This window comes from Paroedura picta, chromosome 11, assembly GCF_049243985.1.
Source record: "Paroedura picta isolate Pp20150507F chromosome 11, Ppicta_v3.0, whole genome shotgun sequence".
Classification (NCBI taxonomy): domain Eukaryota; kingdom Metazoa; phylum Chordata; class Lepidosauria; order Squamata; family Gekkonidae; genus Paroedura; species Paroedura picta.
In genome coordinates this window covers 13760689-13778685 of record NC_135379.1, presented here as the reverse complement: position 1 = coordinate 13778685, position 17997 = coordinate 13760689, and the positions used below count along the sequence as shown (strand labels likewise).

At 41.1% G+C, this 17997-nt stretch overlaps 1 protein-coding gene across 7 annotated transcripts in view; it reads right to left on the bottom strand.

The window, feature by feature from the left end:
* MPP7 (MAGUK p55 scaffold protein 7) overlaps positions 1–17997 on the bottom strand; it is a 105940-nt gene that overhangs the window by 17373 nt on the left and 70570 nt on the right. For 5 of the 7 annotated variants that reach the window (XM_077304646.1, XM_077304649.1, XM_077304648.1 and 2 more), the window contains 3 exons: positions 12597–12617; positions 11509–11550; positions 5985–6155 (listed from right to left, as the gene is read on the bottom strand). In XM_077304646.1, the coding sequence (XP_077160761.1) occupies positions 5985–6155; positions 11509–11550; positions 12597–12617 (234 nt within the window). The remainder of the gene's footprint in view (positions 1–5984; positions 6156–11508; positions 11551–12596; positions 12618–17997) is intronic. The other 2 variants (XM_077304645.1, XM_077304647.1) reach the window with 2 other exon arrangements.

Below are 17997 nucleotides of genomic sequence, written 5' to 3'. Positions count from 1 at the left end.
CTGGAAGAGGGAGATGTGGGAAACACATTTGTCTTTGGAAGTTTGACTTAGCAAAACCTTCACCTTGAATTTTATTTTTTTTTTCTTATCTTTTGGCAGGAGGGAGGAGTCAATTGCTTATCGGGACCTATTAAACTTTTAGACGTGTAAATAGCCAGCCTGGTAGCCATAATAAGGTGGTGAAGTCCTTAGTGTAGTGATTAAGAGTGGCAGCTTCTAATCTGGTAAGCAAAGTTTGATTTCTTGCTCCCCCCACGTGCAGCCAGCTTCCTTACTCCTCCACATGCAGCCAGCTAGTTGATCTTGGGCTTGTCACAGCTTTGATACTACTGCTCTCACAGTGCTGCCTGTTGTGGGGAGAGGAAGGGAAGGCGATTGTAGACCACTTTGAGCCTCCTTCTGGTAAAGAAAAGCAGGGTATAAACAACAACTATTCTTCTTCTGCGTGTGTGTGTCTGCCGTTGTGCCGGCGCACACACCTCTCCTCTCCCCCCCGCCATGCGGTACTGGCTGCTTCGGGCGTGAATGGCCACTTTGGACACCGAAGTGCCCAACCCTACTGCCAGCTAGGCAGGTGATACCTAGCAAGAAACAGAGATTAGGAAGACTAACAGAGCTAGAAATTTTCCTGAACAACTCAAGGAAAGCTTCTTTGACCTGGCCTGACCTTAGGGTCACCAGATTTTGGCTTGGAAATAACTGGTGATTTGACAGTGAAGCCTGGTAGAGTAGATATTAGGAAGAGGACATTTAGGCTCTATTGTCATTTATGTTGTCTGGAGATCAGTTTAATTCTGGGAGATCTCCGAATCTCACCTGGAATTTGGCAATATTTCCTGATCTGGTCATTGGAAGGAAAAAGAGAGATAATAAAACTTCTGAGAGCAAGAAAAAAAACTATTGTTTTGTGCTGGTACTACCAAGACATACAGAACTCTTACCTGAGGTCTGTTTGAGACAGCCATTGCCCTGGGCAGAGGCTTCAAGGTAATGAGAGTCCTATTGAAACTACAACCTTTCAAGCTATAGAGCCTGCCTTATACTAACATCCACTGGGGCACTTACAGAGAGAGGGAGGGAGGGAGGGAGGGAGGGAGGGAGGGAGAAATTGTGTTTTAATGTTTGTTTTGGATCCCTCGCTCAATCTGTGGTCATGATTAAAGTGTTCATGTAGGCATTTTCTTTCTAATAAATACTTGGTAACTTTTAATGCTGGCAATGGTTCTCTATATCACATTAGACCTCAAGCATGCTGAGCACGCCATTTTAAACAGGAACACCGGGAAGGCGGGTAGTCAATTGCTGAGTGGCTACTCCATCAGTGGCACACAAGGAAATGAGCTGTTCCTGTGGTACCCTTGGATAGTGGGAGATGCAGAGGCAAGGCCTCAGAACACAGAGAAGAAGCTAGGAGCACTGGCCCTACAAAGATCCGGTGGTACCAGCGCTTGAACTGAGAAAAGGAGAAAAAAAAGCTCCTCCAGGTGTTGAGAAAACCAGGGGGGTGGCTCATGACAGGCAGAGACCTTGGGCAACAACTGAAACCCATATGCTTTGGAGGGCAAGGTGGAATGGGGCCTGCAAGACAGAGCACGACTCTTCCACCAAACCTGAGTGGCAGAAAGTGATGGGATTAGAACTGATCCTGCGTAGAGCAGGGGGTTGGACTAGATGGCCTGTATGGACCCTTCCAACTCTATGATTCTATGATTCTTTGATTCTATGACCAGGCAGAAGGTCATGTGAAAGATCTCTACGACCATTTATGCACTGGAGGTTTCATGCCGGGCTGCAGGCTGGAGTTTTAGTCGTGGCAGGTTGCCCCACCTCTTCCTTCATCCCCATGGGGGAGCATTTGGCCTGGTGCACCTCATCCACCCCTTATCTGTGCTCCTGATAGGGGTGGGTGGGGCAGTGAAGTTCCCAGTGCATAAATGGTCTATGTGAGACCCTAGAGAGCTGCTGCTGACGATGCACCAATGGTCTGATTCACTAGTAGGCAGCTTCATGTGAAAGCAGTCTATGATACAATTGACAGGTGAATGATTCCAAAAGTAATTTCAATAAGTGTGTCAAGGATCAGCATAGCACTTATTTCAGACCATGTGTACAAGTAAGGAACGTGCTTTCTGAAGACTGCTTGATAACCTGACTAATCAAGCTCTTTTAAAAATCAGCTTATTGTTACTACCAATTTAAAAAGTATAAACCAAAGTTGAGACCGTTACAAAGAATTTATGTTCTATAAATTAGAATAAAGTGATTTAAAATAAAGTTCAAAGAAATATCTTTTTTGGCAGACAGTTCTTTCAAGTACACTCCAACACTAAATTGTTGTTTTCAGTGAGTATCGCTGAACTTTTTTGCCATGACCAATTATGTGAAAATTTAATTATTTGTCCTTGGGTTTCCTGGCACTAACAGTGAAACTGTACTTCACACGTCATACTGGATACTGCTACTAGCTTCCAGAAAGCTTTTAAATCTGATCATTTCTACTGTCCTTATAACAGTGCCAGTTTCCCCCCCCCTTTTTACCCAAGACATTTTTATGATATTGGCCAGACTTCAGCTGCCCTTAATGCTAAAAGAAAAACAGCAGAATTACTGAACTCTGCAATACATTTGTGGACTGCTTTTGTTCCTGTAAAAGCATACTTTCTTCATTTGATTTATTACCACCAAAATAAAATGAAATTTCTAGATATTCCTCAGAGCCAGCATATGTGACTTGTTATAAAAAGCCTACTTATCACACTTTTCACAGAACTCTGTTGATATAGGTGTAAAATCAACTCAATCGTGTTATTACTTGCTGTGTACAACCCACAATCTCTGGCTCACAGTAGTAGGTGCCTGAACTTGCACGTTAAAGAATGACAAAGCTGTTTATTAAAAACTGATTTTAAGCGTTCCCTTGGATATGAGCTCTATAAAAACAGCAGTTCTACAGTTCATAACAGTCCCTGATAGAGGGTCATATTTCTTCTGGTCTGCATCTTTTTTTAATGGAAGAAATTCTGCTAATGAAGCGTTAGCCTATATACTACTGCAAAAGAAACAAGAATGTGGTGCAACAAGTACTAGAAAAAAGGCTAACCGTTGTACTTTAACATGGATTTAGGAAAATATTCCTGAAAAGGCAACATACTTTATGAGTTGGAAAACCTAGAAAAAGGCATTAGACTCTGAGATCATTGACTAGACACAAGAACCCCCAAGGTGATTTCCCAAGGCATGATGGTAGAATTCCTAAAGATCCATCTTGTTAAAAACTCACTTTTTCTGTATTCTAAAGGATTGGTTCTAAGGATGCACCAGTGAAATTCTCAAACTTCAAACAGAACCTCTGAAGCAGAAACAGGGTGTATGAAAGAACATACTTCCTTTCCTCCCACTTCGTTCAACCAGAAACTTTTTTGTTTTTTCACTCACTTTTAATATTATTGCTCATTCCCTCCCCCACTCCCGGTAATCCTCTTGAGACTTCCAATTCATGCTCCTGCACTTCCATGCAAACTAATATACACAGTGATCTCCTAGTATCTTTGAAATGAAATTTGACTACAGCTTTCAACAGTTAAATTCTTGGTCAATGTCATGTTCAAACTCTAGGAGAGAACTATGTATTATTTCAGAAAAGTATGAAAAGTTTGTCTCACTACCAGAAGTATGCAATCCCCCCGCCGCCCCCCAAGATTTTTCAGTCCAGGTCTACTGGAAAAACCCAGATCCCAATGCCAGTAGTCAGATATGGGATTTTTCAGGAATTCCAATTTTTTGGGGGGGATCCAATAGGCCTGAACTGAGAAACACTGGAAAAGAAGAGCAGAGAGGTGACTGGGGCTCTTTTGGGTGGTCCCATTAAACCAGACTGCCCAAAAGAGCTGGCTGAGCAACCGATCCTGGAGAACTCCCCCTGCAGGCCCAGCTGGGGCTCTGCTAGGCAGACTACCTAACAGACCCTGCCGAGGAGAACTCCCTGCATTGGCTCAGCTGGTATACTGCTGGGCAGCCCAATTTAAACCAGACTGCCCATCAAAGCCCATTCAGGAGCCAATTCTGCAAGAACAGTTTTCCTTGCAGGTTCTGCTGGGCAGCCTGACTTATACCCCACTGTCCCACAGAGCATACCCAGGAGTAAGTCCTGTGGTCAGATTTCTCCTCCCAGGCTCTCTTGGGGCTCTGCTTGGCAGACCGGTTTTGCTGGCAATTGCTGAATTTATATAGGATTTTTTTCAGGAATCTTTTCCCAATTCTCCCCAAAAATACAAGATATATCTGGCAAACAGAAATATACCTGAAAAAATATCAATAAGGTGTTTTCTGGGTATATTTTCTGGGTAAACCCAAATGCATACCCCTATTCACTGGAACACCCACGATCAGGACATGAGCCAATGAGCAGCCTGCAAGCCAGGAAGTGGCAGTGGAGCCTAGTTTTAAGATGAAGCACAGTTACCATCTGATTTTGAAATCATCCTTATGCTTATGAACTGTGTCCATTTCTGAGACAGTGACGGGTTTAGGCCACCCACGGCTCCCCCCCCCATCTAAGGGACTGCTTGTCTCCTTATGCCCCCCACAGGGCCATTTGCTCTGCAGGTGCTAATCTGCTGGAAATCCCTGGCCTAAGGGAAGTGTGTCTGGCCTCAACCAGGGCCAGGACCTTTTCGGTCCTGACCTCGACCTGGTGGAATGAGCTCCCAGGGCCCTGACAGAGTTGTCTGAGTTCTACAGGTCCTGTAAAATGGAGCTCTTCCACTAGGTCTTTGGTTGAGGCCAGAGCTGTGAAAGATCAGGAGCCCCTCCTTGGACTGCACTAGAACATCAGGTGAACCCCATACCCCAAAGGCAGAGGGGTTGTCTGGACAGGCTGGGTGGGCCATGTGGGAATACTGCTGCCGATCATGTGTTGTGTGGGGTTTTAATAGGGATTTTATGAAACTGTTGTCACCCGCCTTGAGTTGTTCCTGAGAGGGGCGGGATAAAAATCCAACTATCAATCAATCAATCAAATATAATTTCTACTGGAGCAATAAATGGTTCATTTTACTATTTCAAGCAGCGACTAGCTTGCTAGACCTCTTATAACTATTTCTTAATTATAATGGAATGATTCTGAACAATTTGAAGACCAATATAACTTGTATATAAAACACAGCACATTAGTAAATAATAGCTTGAGTATTATTTGCCATGAAATTGTATTCCTATGCTTCAGTACCGATATAGCACAAGATATGGCCTGTTGGCTAAGTATACCCTTGAGTCATAGAAACAGTATGAAAGCAACATTCTAATAATTTAAAGGAAGTGCAGCAGATGAAGTCTGACTCCTATGCCAAAAGACCTTAATAAGGCGGCCTGTATTAAGATTGCAGTCCTGTTTGGGAATTACTGGCTCCATAGTGGGTTGACATTTTTTTTACAGAGAATGGGAAAGGGGCAGGATGAGAGCTTCATAACCTTTTTAAGTTGCCTGCTTTTGCAAGGCCATACAAACACAGCATGAACAGAGCTGGGCACTCTAAGCAAGCTTCAAACTCCGGAGGAAATTTTGCAAGCATTAACCAGGAATTTAACAATAAAGGTATAGGTAAAGGTATCCCCTGTGCAAGCACCAAGTCATGTCTGACCCTTGGGGTGACGCCCTCTAGCGTTTTCATGGCAGACTCAATACGGGGTGGTTTGCCAGTGCCTTCCCCAGTCATTTCCGTTTACCCCCCAGCAAGCTGGGTACTCATTTTACCGACCTCGGAAGGATGGAAGGCTGAGTCAACCTTGAGCCTGCTGCTGGGATTGAACTCCCAGCCTCATGGGCAGAGCTTTCAGACTGCATGTCTGCTGCCTTACCACTCTGTGCCACAAGAGGCTCTAATTTAACAATATCATTTGGCTAAGGGGAGAAAAAAACAAGAGACACAGTTCAAGCTCTGTTGTTTTACTCGACCTAGCTTCCCAGTTTGGGACCTAAAACTTACCAACCAGGACGACAAGTCTGTATTTCTCATTAGGCTGTCGTCTATATTTTGCTACTTCCTCATACGTTGGGACATCTGCTGTGTCATATTGATCGCTCTTTTTGCATTCATACATAGTCTTGTTTGTTTTTCGGTCTTTTCTGCTCAGACGAAAGCTTCTCCTAAAACCAGCTGTAGTCAACAAGATTTTAAAAGAAAGATTCAAGTGTTAACTGTAAATCAACTAAGCAACCATCCCATTTGTAACGCACACACCCTTGCGCATGCTGCTTGCAGCTTCTCCTCTATGTCAAAATGCAACCTGCTGCAAACGCACTGCAAATAGCTCTTCCGCCAAAGTGTTGATCTCAGGGAGTATATGTTGCAGAAGAAAACGAAAAATGTTTCAGAGGAGTTTGTAAAAATCTCACTGATATAGCAGGGGATAGAAATCTGTTAACACAGTAACAACATGAAAATGTCCGCATATTCTAATTTATCGGTGTTGCCATGAAAATTAGGGAATTTTGCATTCCACGAGAGAAACAGAGAATCATGATATCAACGATTATTTTCCAGCTTAACAGAAGAGTACCACAGGCTACAAACTGCGAATTCATCTCTACGCGTTCCCAGTTACAGCTAATATCATATATTTAATGCTCACATTGGTTCAAAGAAAGTTTAATGATGAATGTTTCTTTAAAGTAATACTAATGTTGCATCCTTGCATGATGTTAATCAAATGTTGACAACTGTAATAAAATAATATTAACTGCAATAACCAATAAATCATTGGCATTACATTAAATATGGCATAAAACAGACCACAACTAACAAAGCTGTATTCAGCACTACGTTTTTAAAAGTCAGTACATTAGTAGTTTTCATAGCCAGTAAGAAGAATTTCCATTCCTTTAGGTGTTCCAGAGCCCTGTTCTCTGAGCACTGAGAAGTGAGAGCAGTGATTCAGCGTCAACCACAGTGGAATAGATCAAGGCATTATGCTGCCCTACATGACCTCCTTCCATGCTGCCTATCTCTGGCTCCAAAGTCAGATCCTTGAGGCAGTGGGTCTGCAACCTGTCTTGAATCTGGGCTGGGCAACTGTGGCATGCACCTCCTCCTGTGACACCCCACCACCTATTTGGGTATCCCAGGTAGCTACTTGCATGGTGAACTGACCCTGCAACCACCATGTCAGAGTCACTGAAGCGGCATTCGGATATCAGGATCAGCCCTAATTTATCTGTTCCTTGCTTCCTCTATCTCCACTGTTGTCTCCAATATATTTGCAAACTATAGTGTTGTTCACAAAATCAAGGTATGAAATCCTGATTTGGTGTCAATCAACAATCCTTGACTTATTGGACAGTCAGCATTCAGACATTTCAACTGATTGGGTTCTGATTAATTATAACTCACAATTTATCATGATGTCAAGATGCAATTCCAGAGAAAACAAATTGTCCATGGCTGCCCGTCAAGTCTCAAACTGAAGCTCCCACACCTAAATTTACTAATACGCAACATTTTTTACACAAATTACCAAAAGGAGGTTTATATATCTTTATTATTTAAATACACTAAATGCTATCCTTTTCTCTCCTTCTCCTAGCATCAAAGCTAGGAATTGTGTATATCCTAGATTCAATTGTGCATTTGCTAGATTCTATCTATTCTAGAGCCAGTATGCCAGATTTACATGTGTAGAGGATGATTTTCATGTTACCCATTTGGGTAACGATAAACTCAAATGTCAGTCATATAAACCAAGCCAGGAGGTGGCATTAAATCTGAACACGCTCTACAGAGTTGTTTATAGGCAAAACAAACGTTCCCTGGAAGTTTAGAAATGATATGCAGATACTAAACCTCTGAAATAATGTGCTTCTGATAGGAAATATGGCTCATGATACAACACATGTAGTTCATAATAAAGTTCAAGGTTCAATTCCTGGCACCTCTAGTTAACAGGATCTCAAGTGTTGGGAGAGACTTCTCTTCAAAAGACCCTAGAGCAGGGGTAGTCAAACTGCGGCCCTCCAGATGTCTATGGACTACAATTCCCAAATGCTGGCAGGGGCTCATGGGAATTGTAGTCCATGGACATCTGGAGGGCCGCAGTTTGACTACCCCTGCCCTAGAGAACCTCTCCTGGTCATAGTGAACAATACTGCACTTGTTAAACCAGTGATCTCACTCAACTTCTAGCTGTTCTGGCTGATGGAGGCCAGATCACCTAGGTTCAGGAGATGCATTCAGTTTTATGCTTTCTGCGATATTACTGCAAATGAAACATTTGCATACTGAAGTAAATGACAGCAGTCACTGATCTATATAGGGAAAAGAATAGGGCCACTTCTGCAGCCTTGCAGTGGAACCTAAATCTGTTGATCCTAGTTAATGGGACAGAAAAGATGTCTGATTCTCAATTGTATTCCGAACTTACTCAGACAAGGAACAACAAAAATGCCCACAGCTTTGTCACATATCACAAAAAAATGTAACTATTTTTAATGGCAGGTGTTTGGAAATAATCTATAATTTTTTAATTTAGTTTTGTTTCTAACTGTTTATAATTAAGACTTATATGATTTAAAATCTTTCAGTCCCCTATGCATTGCTATTTTTTCATTTCTACATAAGTAGTACTATCTTCCAACTATGCAAGAAACTTTACTTTCTGTTCCATGGAAAAACAATCCTTTGTCCAGTTCCTAGCAGCTCTTGACAGACACAAAAATCATATTATGGAAATTATGCTTATTAATCAAGAATCCATAACAAATTAGACATTTTATGAAGACAGAAATAAATGAAGCCTTGCCTGCAGGCGCACAATACAAAACTAAAGATTCAATTTACACAACCTGAATGAAGTTTCATCCTAATCATGGACAAGTACAGTATCATGTATCATTTTCCAAAATAATCAGTATTTCAGGTATGCAACCTCCTTGAAGCCCAGAGAAGTCAACGTTTAGGAGGCTGCAGCTCTGCTTAGGGTTGCATTGTAAGTACATGTAATTTCCCACATAGGAATAAGACTTCTAAAAGGCAAAAATAATCTTGTCCTCTAAATGTTACAGTTTCTCATTAAGAATTTGAAACACATGAATCCTTCGATTTCAGCCTAGTACTGCTAAAATGCTACTAATGTTACAACCCTGGCTGGTGAGCCATAGACCTTGGCTGTTCCCCCTTCCTACACCATCTGGCATGAATTCCAGCCTTAACTATGATTTAGCATTAGACCTGTACCAGTGCTTTTCAGGTTGCCGAAATCGGCTTTTAAACCCCGATTAAGAGCAATGGCTCAGGGTAGCTTGATCTTGTCAGATCTCGGAAGCTAATGAAGGTTGGCCCGGGTTCGTAGTTGGCTGGGAGACCACCAAGGAAGCCCAAGGTTGCTATGTAGAGGCAGGCAATGGTATAGGTTTAGGCAGATTTTGGAAGCTATAAGCATTTGGATGGGAGATCACCAAGGAATCCCAGGATTTGCTCAGGCAGGCATGTCAAACCACCCATGAACCTCTTTTGACTTGAAAACTCTGATGTGTCACCAGAAGTCAGCTGTGACTTGACAGCATTTTTCACCAAGTGTGTCCTGACTCAATACATTTCATGATGACTGTACATTAGAACCTTAGACCTCTTTATTCCAGCTGAACACTCTGGTAACGATGCACTAACTAAAGTTACAACAAAATAAACCTTATGGTATTTAGAAACCTCACTAATAAAAGACATTGAAATATTGCTTAGAGGCCAGGTTTATAGCATCTCACCCACTTGTTTCCGTAGCTGCCAAAGCAGTTCAGAAATTCACTTGCTAAAGATGGTTGCTGTGCTGAAGTTTTCTTGTTAGAGCTCTTTTGTGCACCTATTTTGATGGTTTTCTCTTTCATCAATGGGAAATTGTCCCCCAGACTGTTTTGGAAAATCTTAGGCAATACATTTCATATCTGGTTGTGTGAATACACGGAAATAACTAGGCGTGTTACAGATACAGGAGTTCAGCTTCAAGGGGCTCTGTTGGAGCCATTCCATTACCGTCTCCAAGCATCTGGCCAATGGGTCGGGGGGGGGCATTTGGCCTTCCCTCCACATGCAAGTAGAGCTGGGTGTCATCAGCATATCGGTGACTAGGGTTGGGTGCCCGAAGAAGCCAGCACCACGGCAGGGAGGGGAGGGGCCACTGGCGGTGCGCAACCTGACACCTGCACACAGGCGCAGAACTCTGTGCCTGTGTTTGTGCGTCGACTGGCGCACCGGCACCAATGCCTCCCCCTCTCCCCCTAATAAAGTGGTTCCACTATGCACAATGGCATCCTTCGTTTGTAGGATTGTAGGTAGGATTCTCAAATTGTAACTTTAATTCAGTTGCTGAGGTTGGTTGCACTTGCGCCCAAAGAATAGGTAGACCAAAGGCTGTCAGTGGTAAAAAACAATGTTATTGTCCAGAGTGTCAGAGGGAGTATTCTAACTGCCATGGCTGAAGCCAGGCAGGCCTCTAGTGGAGGCAACAGAGACTTGACAGAAAGGTTGGGAATCAAACATGCCCCCTCCATTCTTATATACCATATTCTTCTTTCTAGAATGTTAATATCATTAATAGTCATATGGAAGAGGTGATGCTGAAAGATGCAGTTTTCTGGAACAATTTAGAAAAGCAAAACTAACAGCTTTTCTTCCTTCCACTTAAAATTGTAATTAGAGTACTTTTTTGGCATTTAATCACTCTTACTTTCTCTGTGTTTTAATTCCCCAAAGGTTTCTCTTTTTTAAAGTTTTGACCAAACAAAACAAAATGGTGGTGGCATTACTGGTAATGACTCTCTTATTGGTTCTAACCCGACTACCGAAGACAAATATCTTGGAACAGCGGTCTCCAACCTTTTTGCGGTTGAGGACCGCCTCCGGGGGTGGGGGAGAGCCGACGGCCTGGGTGCCGCGCACGCGTGGGAGCTGTGTGCAAATGCGCATTTATCGCATTTGTGCCAGCAGGGGGCGCAAACGCGCATGAGCGGCAGCTCCGCGCATGCACATTTGCATCCGCCGGCATGCCAGCAGCTGCGCCTGCCTCCCCCCCATCACAGCAAGAAGCTAGCCGGGCCGCAAGCAAAGCGGCTGCTTCACTCGCGGCCTGGCGAGATTCTCGCTGCGGGGAGGGGAGAGGCAGTCCAGTGGCTGCGGACCGGGGGTTGACGACCCCCGCCTTAGAAGCCATCTTGCACCAGTATAGGCTGAATACAGTCAGCCTAGCATTTTTGATTAGTAACCAGTGGGTTACCAAGTGCTTTAGAAAGAATATTTCTCACTCCTGATCAAGGTCGTGTTTTGACATTTTCTCTACTGCAATGTTAGCATCATATATTACACAGATCGTAAGCAAATCCTTTGTGTCAAATCCAGTGAGCCATTTTAAAAAAAAAGATTAACAGCCCCACAACATGCGAACATGCCCATTCATTACCCGCAAACTCTGCAGCCCATCCAGGAAAAAGCTGCGAAAGAAAGTATGCTGTAAGCAACCGCTCACCTAGAAGGACTCCACTGTTGTGACCAGCACATTCGGCTTCTTCTGGATGAAGGGTAAAAGCATACAGAACAAAAGCCAAGAAATAAAGCAGAATAGTTAGAAGCCCAGCCATAAATGCAAAAAGAAGAATTACTTAAAATGTCGATTGTACAGTAAAAAAGCATAGCATAAAAAGCCTTCAATATGCCATTGCCTAGAAATAAATCAATGTATTGTTCTACAGTTCAGCAAGAGAGCCTAGAACACAGCAGCATGCAGAATTAACTTTTCACCTTTTTGATGCCTTCCGCGTGACAGCAAATAAAAAATATTTTAAAAGAAAAAGTCTAGTTTATATTACAAGGTAAATAGGATGGCTGAAACAGATAGGCAGAGAACCATATTTACAAAGAATATTAAGAGTTTTCGCATTGGCTCAATGGATGAGACAGAAAGGGCTCTTTTAGGACGGCTATCCTTTTGTTTAATATAATATAGTAACAGTCCTCATTTTTCTAACGTGCCAGAAGTCCTTTAAAAAACAAGGTACAGCTTTCTGGATTAAAAATGATAAATAGTAAAACAAGTTACAAGTGGGTGAATCAAAATCTTCAGTTGGTTTGTTCACGAGTATGCTTTATTTAAAGGGACTACTCTTAAGAAAGGAGTATTAGCATTGCAGCTCACTTCTGACAACAGGAGAATGTTCATTCTCTGCTAAGTGTACTGGAACTATTTCTTTGTGAGCACAGTATATTGTCCAGAGACTTCTGCTACCATGATTCTTGGGATCAGAACTAAATAACAGCAATGGAATATTACTTCTTAATGTACTTCATTATCTGTAGTTATAATTCCTCTAGATTAATTCTATGCTTCTAGAGCACAGATGGTGTAGCTCATGTATTTGACAATCCATCTCTGAAATCCAACTACATCTGGATGCTTGCTGAATAAAGTTACTGGTCTCTGCAGGGAAGCTTGTACATGTACCTTCAATTTCCTCTGAGAAGCACGAAAGGGAAAAATAGGAGGCAGGGTGATTACATGGACTGAAGACACTGTGGAACAATTAAAAGTTTAAACTTAGGAGGAAAAAAAACACCTACCACACGCAACCGCTTCCTCAGCTTAGAACAGCCAAAAAACAAGCAAACATGATTTACATTTTAAAACATTATTTTAAACACTTAATAAAATGGGGGGGGGGACATAGTTCGAAAGCAGCATAAAGATCATATCGATCATCCTATGCAGTAGTTCAAGTTGCAACGTGCAAGAATGTACAAGAGGGGCATTCACTGAAAACAGTATTTAGCCAACTTGGTTTACAGAGACGAAGAGAACCTGCCCTTTTAAAAACCAGAAGATTTAAAGTTTCCAAAAGGCAGTGCAGAATCTGTGCTTCCTGCTTTTTAATTATAGGAAAGGTCAGAAGCCAAAGAATCCTTTCCCCCCAAGTTTGGCATGATTCCTTCTTTTTCTTTTCACTGTGATATTCATGCTGACCTCAATCATCGTTAAGGCAAACCAAAGTGTGTTTGAAATCTAGAATTGTAACAAACTTCAAACTCTGGTTTCAACCTCTTCTAGTTAGTATCAACCACAGCTAATGCTGTCAAGACATAAATTAGAAGCCAAAGAAAGCAGGAGGAAAGGGAGTCATGCAATCTGACAAATTCCTAGGCACTGGTTAGGGAACAGTCTTATCTGTACTGGATTTAGTTTATCCACAGGAAAAATAACTGTAAATATGCAAACTGTATTTACCACTCAGAAGGGATACGTTCAAATGTATTTTTACACTAACATAACTTTTTAATGAGTTGGTGCCTTCCTCAAAGCTCTTGCCTGGCCCTTTCCTTTGTTCACAACCTGTGAGGCAATGATACACACTTTCTTTGAACTGTTTGTCCCACAACCTTCCTACAAGTGTTGCTAACTTTATTTCAGATGACGTATCCCCTTGGACCATATAGCAATTATCACAGCTCATTTCTGATGCAGAGCTTATGCTGTGTTACAGACAGTTGGCGTACAAAATACATGCATATGCCTTATCTATTACACCTCTCAGTCACTCACACAAACACAAAGTGAGAAAATATTTTTCTCTTATTTGGAAATTATGCAGCATTTGGGATGGGATAGCAGGGGGGAAAAATGAAGAGGCCAAGATCCAATGAGAACCCACATATCTGAGGGACGGTCTGTCGCCCTATGCTCCCCATAGAGCCTTATGCTCTGCGGGTACTGATTTGTTGGTTGTTCCTGGCCCCAGAGAAGGTTGCCTGGCCTCGACCAGGGCCAGGGCCTTTTTGGTCCTGGCCCTCACCTGGTGGAATTAGCTCCCGGGAGAGCTGCGGGCCCTGTGGGAGCTTTCAACATTCTGTAGGGCCTGCAAGACGAAGCTCTTCCACCAGGTTTGTGGTTGAGGCCATGGTTTGAGAGGAAGATCTGGTGGCCCCCCTCTAGCATTAAAGGCAGCAGTATGCTAGGGTCATCTATTTGCGACGGGTCATGGCTCCCTCTTGCCACTTCCCCCTTTTGGGATGTTTGTGGGGGAGATGGATAGTTGATTACACCGCCTTATGTTGTATTTTTATATCCTATTTGTAATTTTAACAGCGTATTATTGGTTTTTTAATGGACTGTTGTAACCAGCTCCGGGAGTGGCAGGGAATAAAAATCTAAATATTAATACTAATACTAATAATAATAAAAAAAACACTTCAGAATCAATTTTTTAATTCTAGAAATGTCAGAGATTGGATTTGAGACGTTTGGCATGCCAAGCAGACGTTCAAGCAATGCAGCTCAGTCCTTCCCAAAATGAAAAGTAGTGATGTATTTAAAATAGGGTGCAATATCCTAAATTTCAACAGTATACTTCTAATGAAACTGCAAAACTAAGAGACTGAACTTCAGAAGAATGCTATGCCTACAGGAACAAATGTCCCCAAGACATGCTACCTAGATGCTATAAGAAAGTGTTCCTAAGACAAAAATCCAAGTCTGGCGTATTTTTAAGAATGGTGATTGAGAAGTAGACCAAGACACTCTCAAAGTCAAAATACAACGCCAGCTCTGAAATAATGGAAAGTTTGCATCTGGCTGAGTGACAAAGAGAAATCTACATAAAAAATGTCCTCGTGCCTTACTTTTATTATACCAGAAGAATGAACAGCTTGTAGATCTTGAAATCTTACATATTTTACTTTCAGTATTTGCCTGACATATAAAATTGGTATTATGTGCATTTCTCAAAACTTTTCCTCCCCAAAAGTCTTATAATATACATACTCTGAATATTTCATGAAATGTGTTATAACCTTGAATGGCCAATGCTCTCACTGGGAAGATATGACTATGAAAGTGCATAAATTATATCTGGCTATAGTTAAATATTTCTTCTCTCTTATAGTGAAAATAAAATATGATTTTTTTTACTGCATTATCGAGACAGTTTTACTGAGAAAGATGGTATATAAATCCGCAAATAAATATAAACAAATAAAAATGCAATTTAATATTGTTTATTTTTATTTTCTTTCTTAGATAAAGGTAAAGGTATCCCCTGTGCAAGCACCGAGTCATGTCTGACCCTTGGGGTGACGCCCTCTAGCGTTTTCATGGCAGACTCAATACGGGGTGGTTTGCCAGTGCCTTCCCCACTCTTTCTTAGATAGAAACTTATTAAATCTCTTGCTAATTATGCTCCCTCTCAGTCATATGAATGAGACATTTCTTCATTTTATTTGCCACAATGTAAAGAAAAAAGCATCTAACATTATGCAAAATGAATGGTGGGAAGTTTCCAGTTGAAAGAGGCATCAAATGGCTTTTTAAAATTCTACTCCATTCTCTGCTCAGACAACCCAATCTAGCTTGATCTCTTCAGCTAAACAGGGTTGTCACTGGTTAGTATTCGGATGGGAGACCAGAGGGAGTCAATGGCAAACCACCTCTGATCATCTCTTGCCTTGAAAACTCTACAGGATTGTAAGAAATTCGGTGCAACTTAATGGCAATTTCCATCTCCACAACATCTCTATCTGTGATCTCCTCTCTATGAAGACCTCTAGTAATCAAAAAGACTACCAGAAAGACTACTAGCACTGGCTTACAAGGGTGGAGAAAGGCTTTATGTACTTTTACAAGGCTTTATGTACTTTTTAGATTTGTATATAAATTTCTTCTAAATGTAAAAGCATTCTGGATAATTCACTTCTGACATTAACAGAATTCTGGTAAAACAATGTTCTGCAAAATTATGGAATGCACATCCTGTGAAATGCACATGAAAAATTATGCACTACAAAAACAGTTCACCATTCAGCTAAACAATTACAAGAACTACAGTCTGTCTCAGAAAGGAATATCCAGTTGCTATGCCCAACAGAGACGTCAAAGAACAGCATGCATCAACATAGCTACACCACATGATGCCATAAGAGGCAGATGAAAAAGGTCAGTCACTAAGAGGCTTGGTGATGGGGCTCAGAAGGGACTCAGAAACAGCACCTCAACCTGTTTCTCTATCATGAAAATTTGGTACAACAACCATGCACTTACCCAACATCAACTTACCCAACTAAACTACTAATATACTGGCATGACTCTATAAAAACGTGCTTTTAGTATATCTTATATATTTGCATTCCCACTTGTAAACCAGCACGGAATACTTTTAATATATTGGGCATATTAATTTTATTTTTTTGAATGGGAAGGAAAAGAGAATGACCGATAGGGGGAGACTCTTTTGGTGAGTAATATATTGGGCTTATATCTAATTGATCTATTACATTCCCAACTCTCTTAACAAAGCAGCTTTCTGAGATCCATCCCAACAATCTCTTTCAAGTAGATTTAATAATCCAGAAACAGCTGAATATGGACGCCAGGGTTTGATCCAATAATTTTCTGTTGTAACAAATGGAAGGAATGGTCCCCTTTACCCAACAAGAAGTCTGTCTTAGCAGTATCATGGGACATGCATAGGCAAAAGCCATCTAGGATGTGAGCTATTATGGTAAAAAGGGGAATTCTGTGTGATTAAGTAAAAGAGCTGGCTGGGTCCAACCCATAGGCCAAAGGCCTCCAAGCAGCTAATAAATAATATATAGCACATTTTTATGTATCCTTCCCTTTCCATTTTCTGCCACTGTTTTTCCAGTATTTCATTCTATTTATCACATTTTTAAAGATAGTATTTCCTACTCCTCAGGTCACTATGTAGGATATTCAAGCAGATAACCAATACTTGTTTTTCCAGAACCCAAAGAAAAAGTGCCACTCAACTATTCTGCCCAAGTTCAACTCTGCTATTACAATAATTTTATTTAAGATAACACTACTACACCTAGTCCTCAGATTGACAGGCATCTTTATAGTATGATGAAGGTCATACTAATTCTTGGTGCATAGCTATGCAATAGACAGGAGAAATCCTCCTGTCAAAGAATTTGCTTTGATGTAATGTCAGTTAATTCAGATACATGGTAGAACATTATAGCTGAATGCTCCTGATGCATAAGGCACGATATTTCTTGATAAGTTCAAAACATACTCAAAAGCCTGATGGTGGTAGTGATGATGATGATGATACAGAATGAGAATTTGAAAAAGTAATAAATACCAGACTGCTTAAGAGGACACACATTTGAACATATGCTACTTGAGGAAATATTTAGTTTGACTTAACAAAGGAGGTAAAGGCATATGGAAGAACATATCTTTGTATGCATTTTGACACAACATTGTAGGCAGACAGATCATTTACATTCACTTTAATGATCTGTGAAACTAGAATTCACAGGAGAATAAACTGTTATCAGAGATGTGGCAAAGGGACATTATTTCATATGTAGTGAGGATGTGTTATGGTGGGGAAATTCCAGCATATAATGTACACACTGCAGAAATGGTAAATCAAAAATGTGAATGTTCTCCAATAATGTACATATTAGTTGATTTTTCAGAAAGAACCAAAAAGAAATACAGAAATTTCATCACAAGAATGATGATCATACACATATGGAGAAACCAAGCTATACCATGAAGAAAGGCATGGCTACAAAGAATATGTCAAATTATGTTAATGGATAAAATTACAATTTATGGGGGAAAGGAAGACAATGTTGCAAATTTTAGCAAAGAAATCCGGTCACCAGTTATTCAATACTGGAATAAGTAATATTCACTGGATGCAGAAAAGAAGCTGTAATTGAGTGTATCCAAATAACTGAGCATACTGGGAAGGAAGGTATGTAAATATTGGGGTGGCTTACAGTTTGTAATAACGTTTAAAAATTATATCACTTGAAATGAAAAAACTGTTTTGAATATGACACCCAGTGAAGTAATTAGGTATTTCTTTCATTTGAATGAGGCTCTGTTCTAGCAGACAAAACAACCACTTTCTTTTAATGAAGTTAGAGTGCTTGTCCTAAAGTAGTACTGACTTGGGCCTATCAACAAGGACAAAAGCGAAAACTCAAAATCATG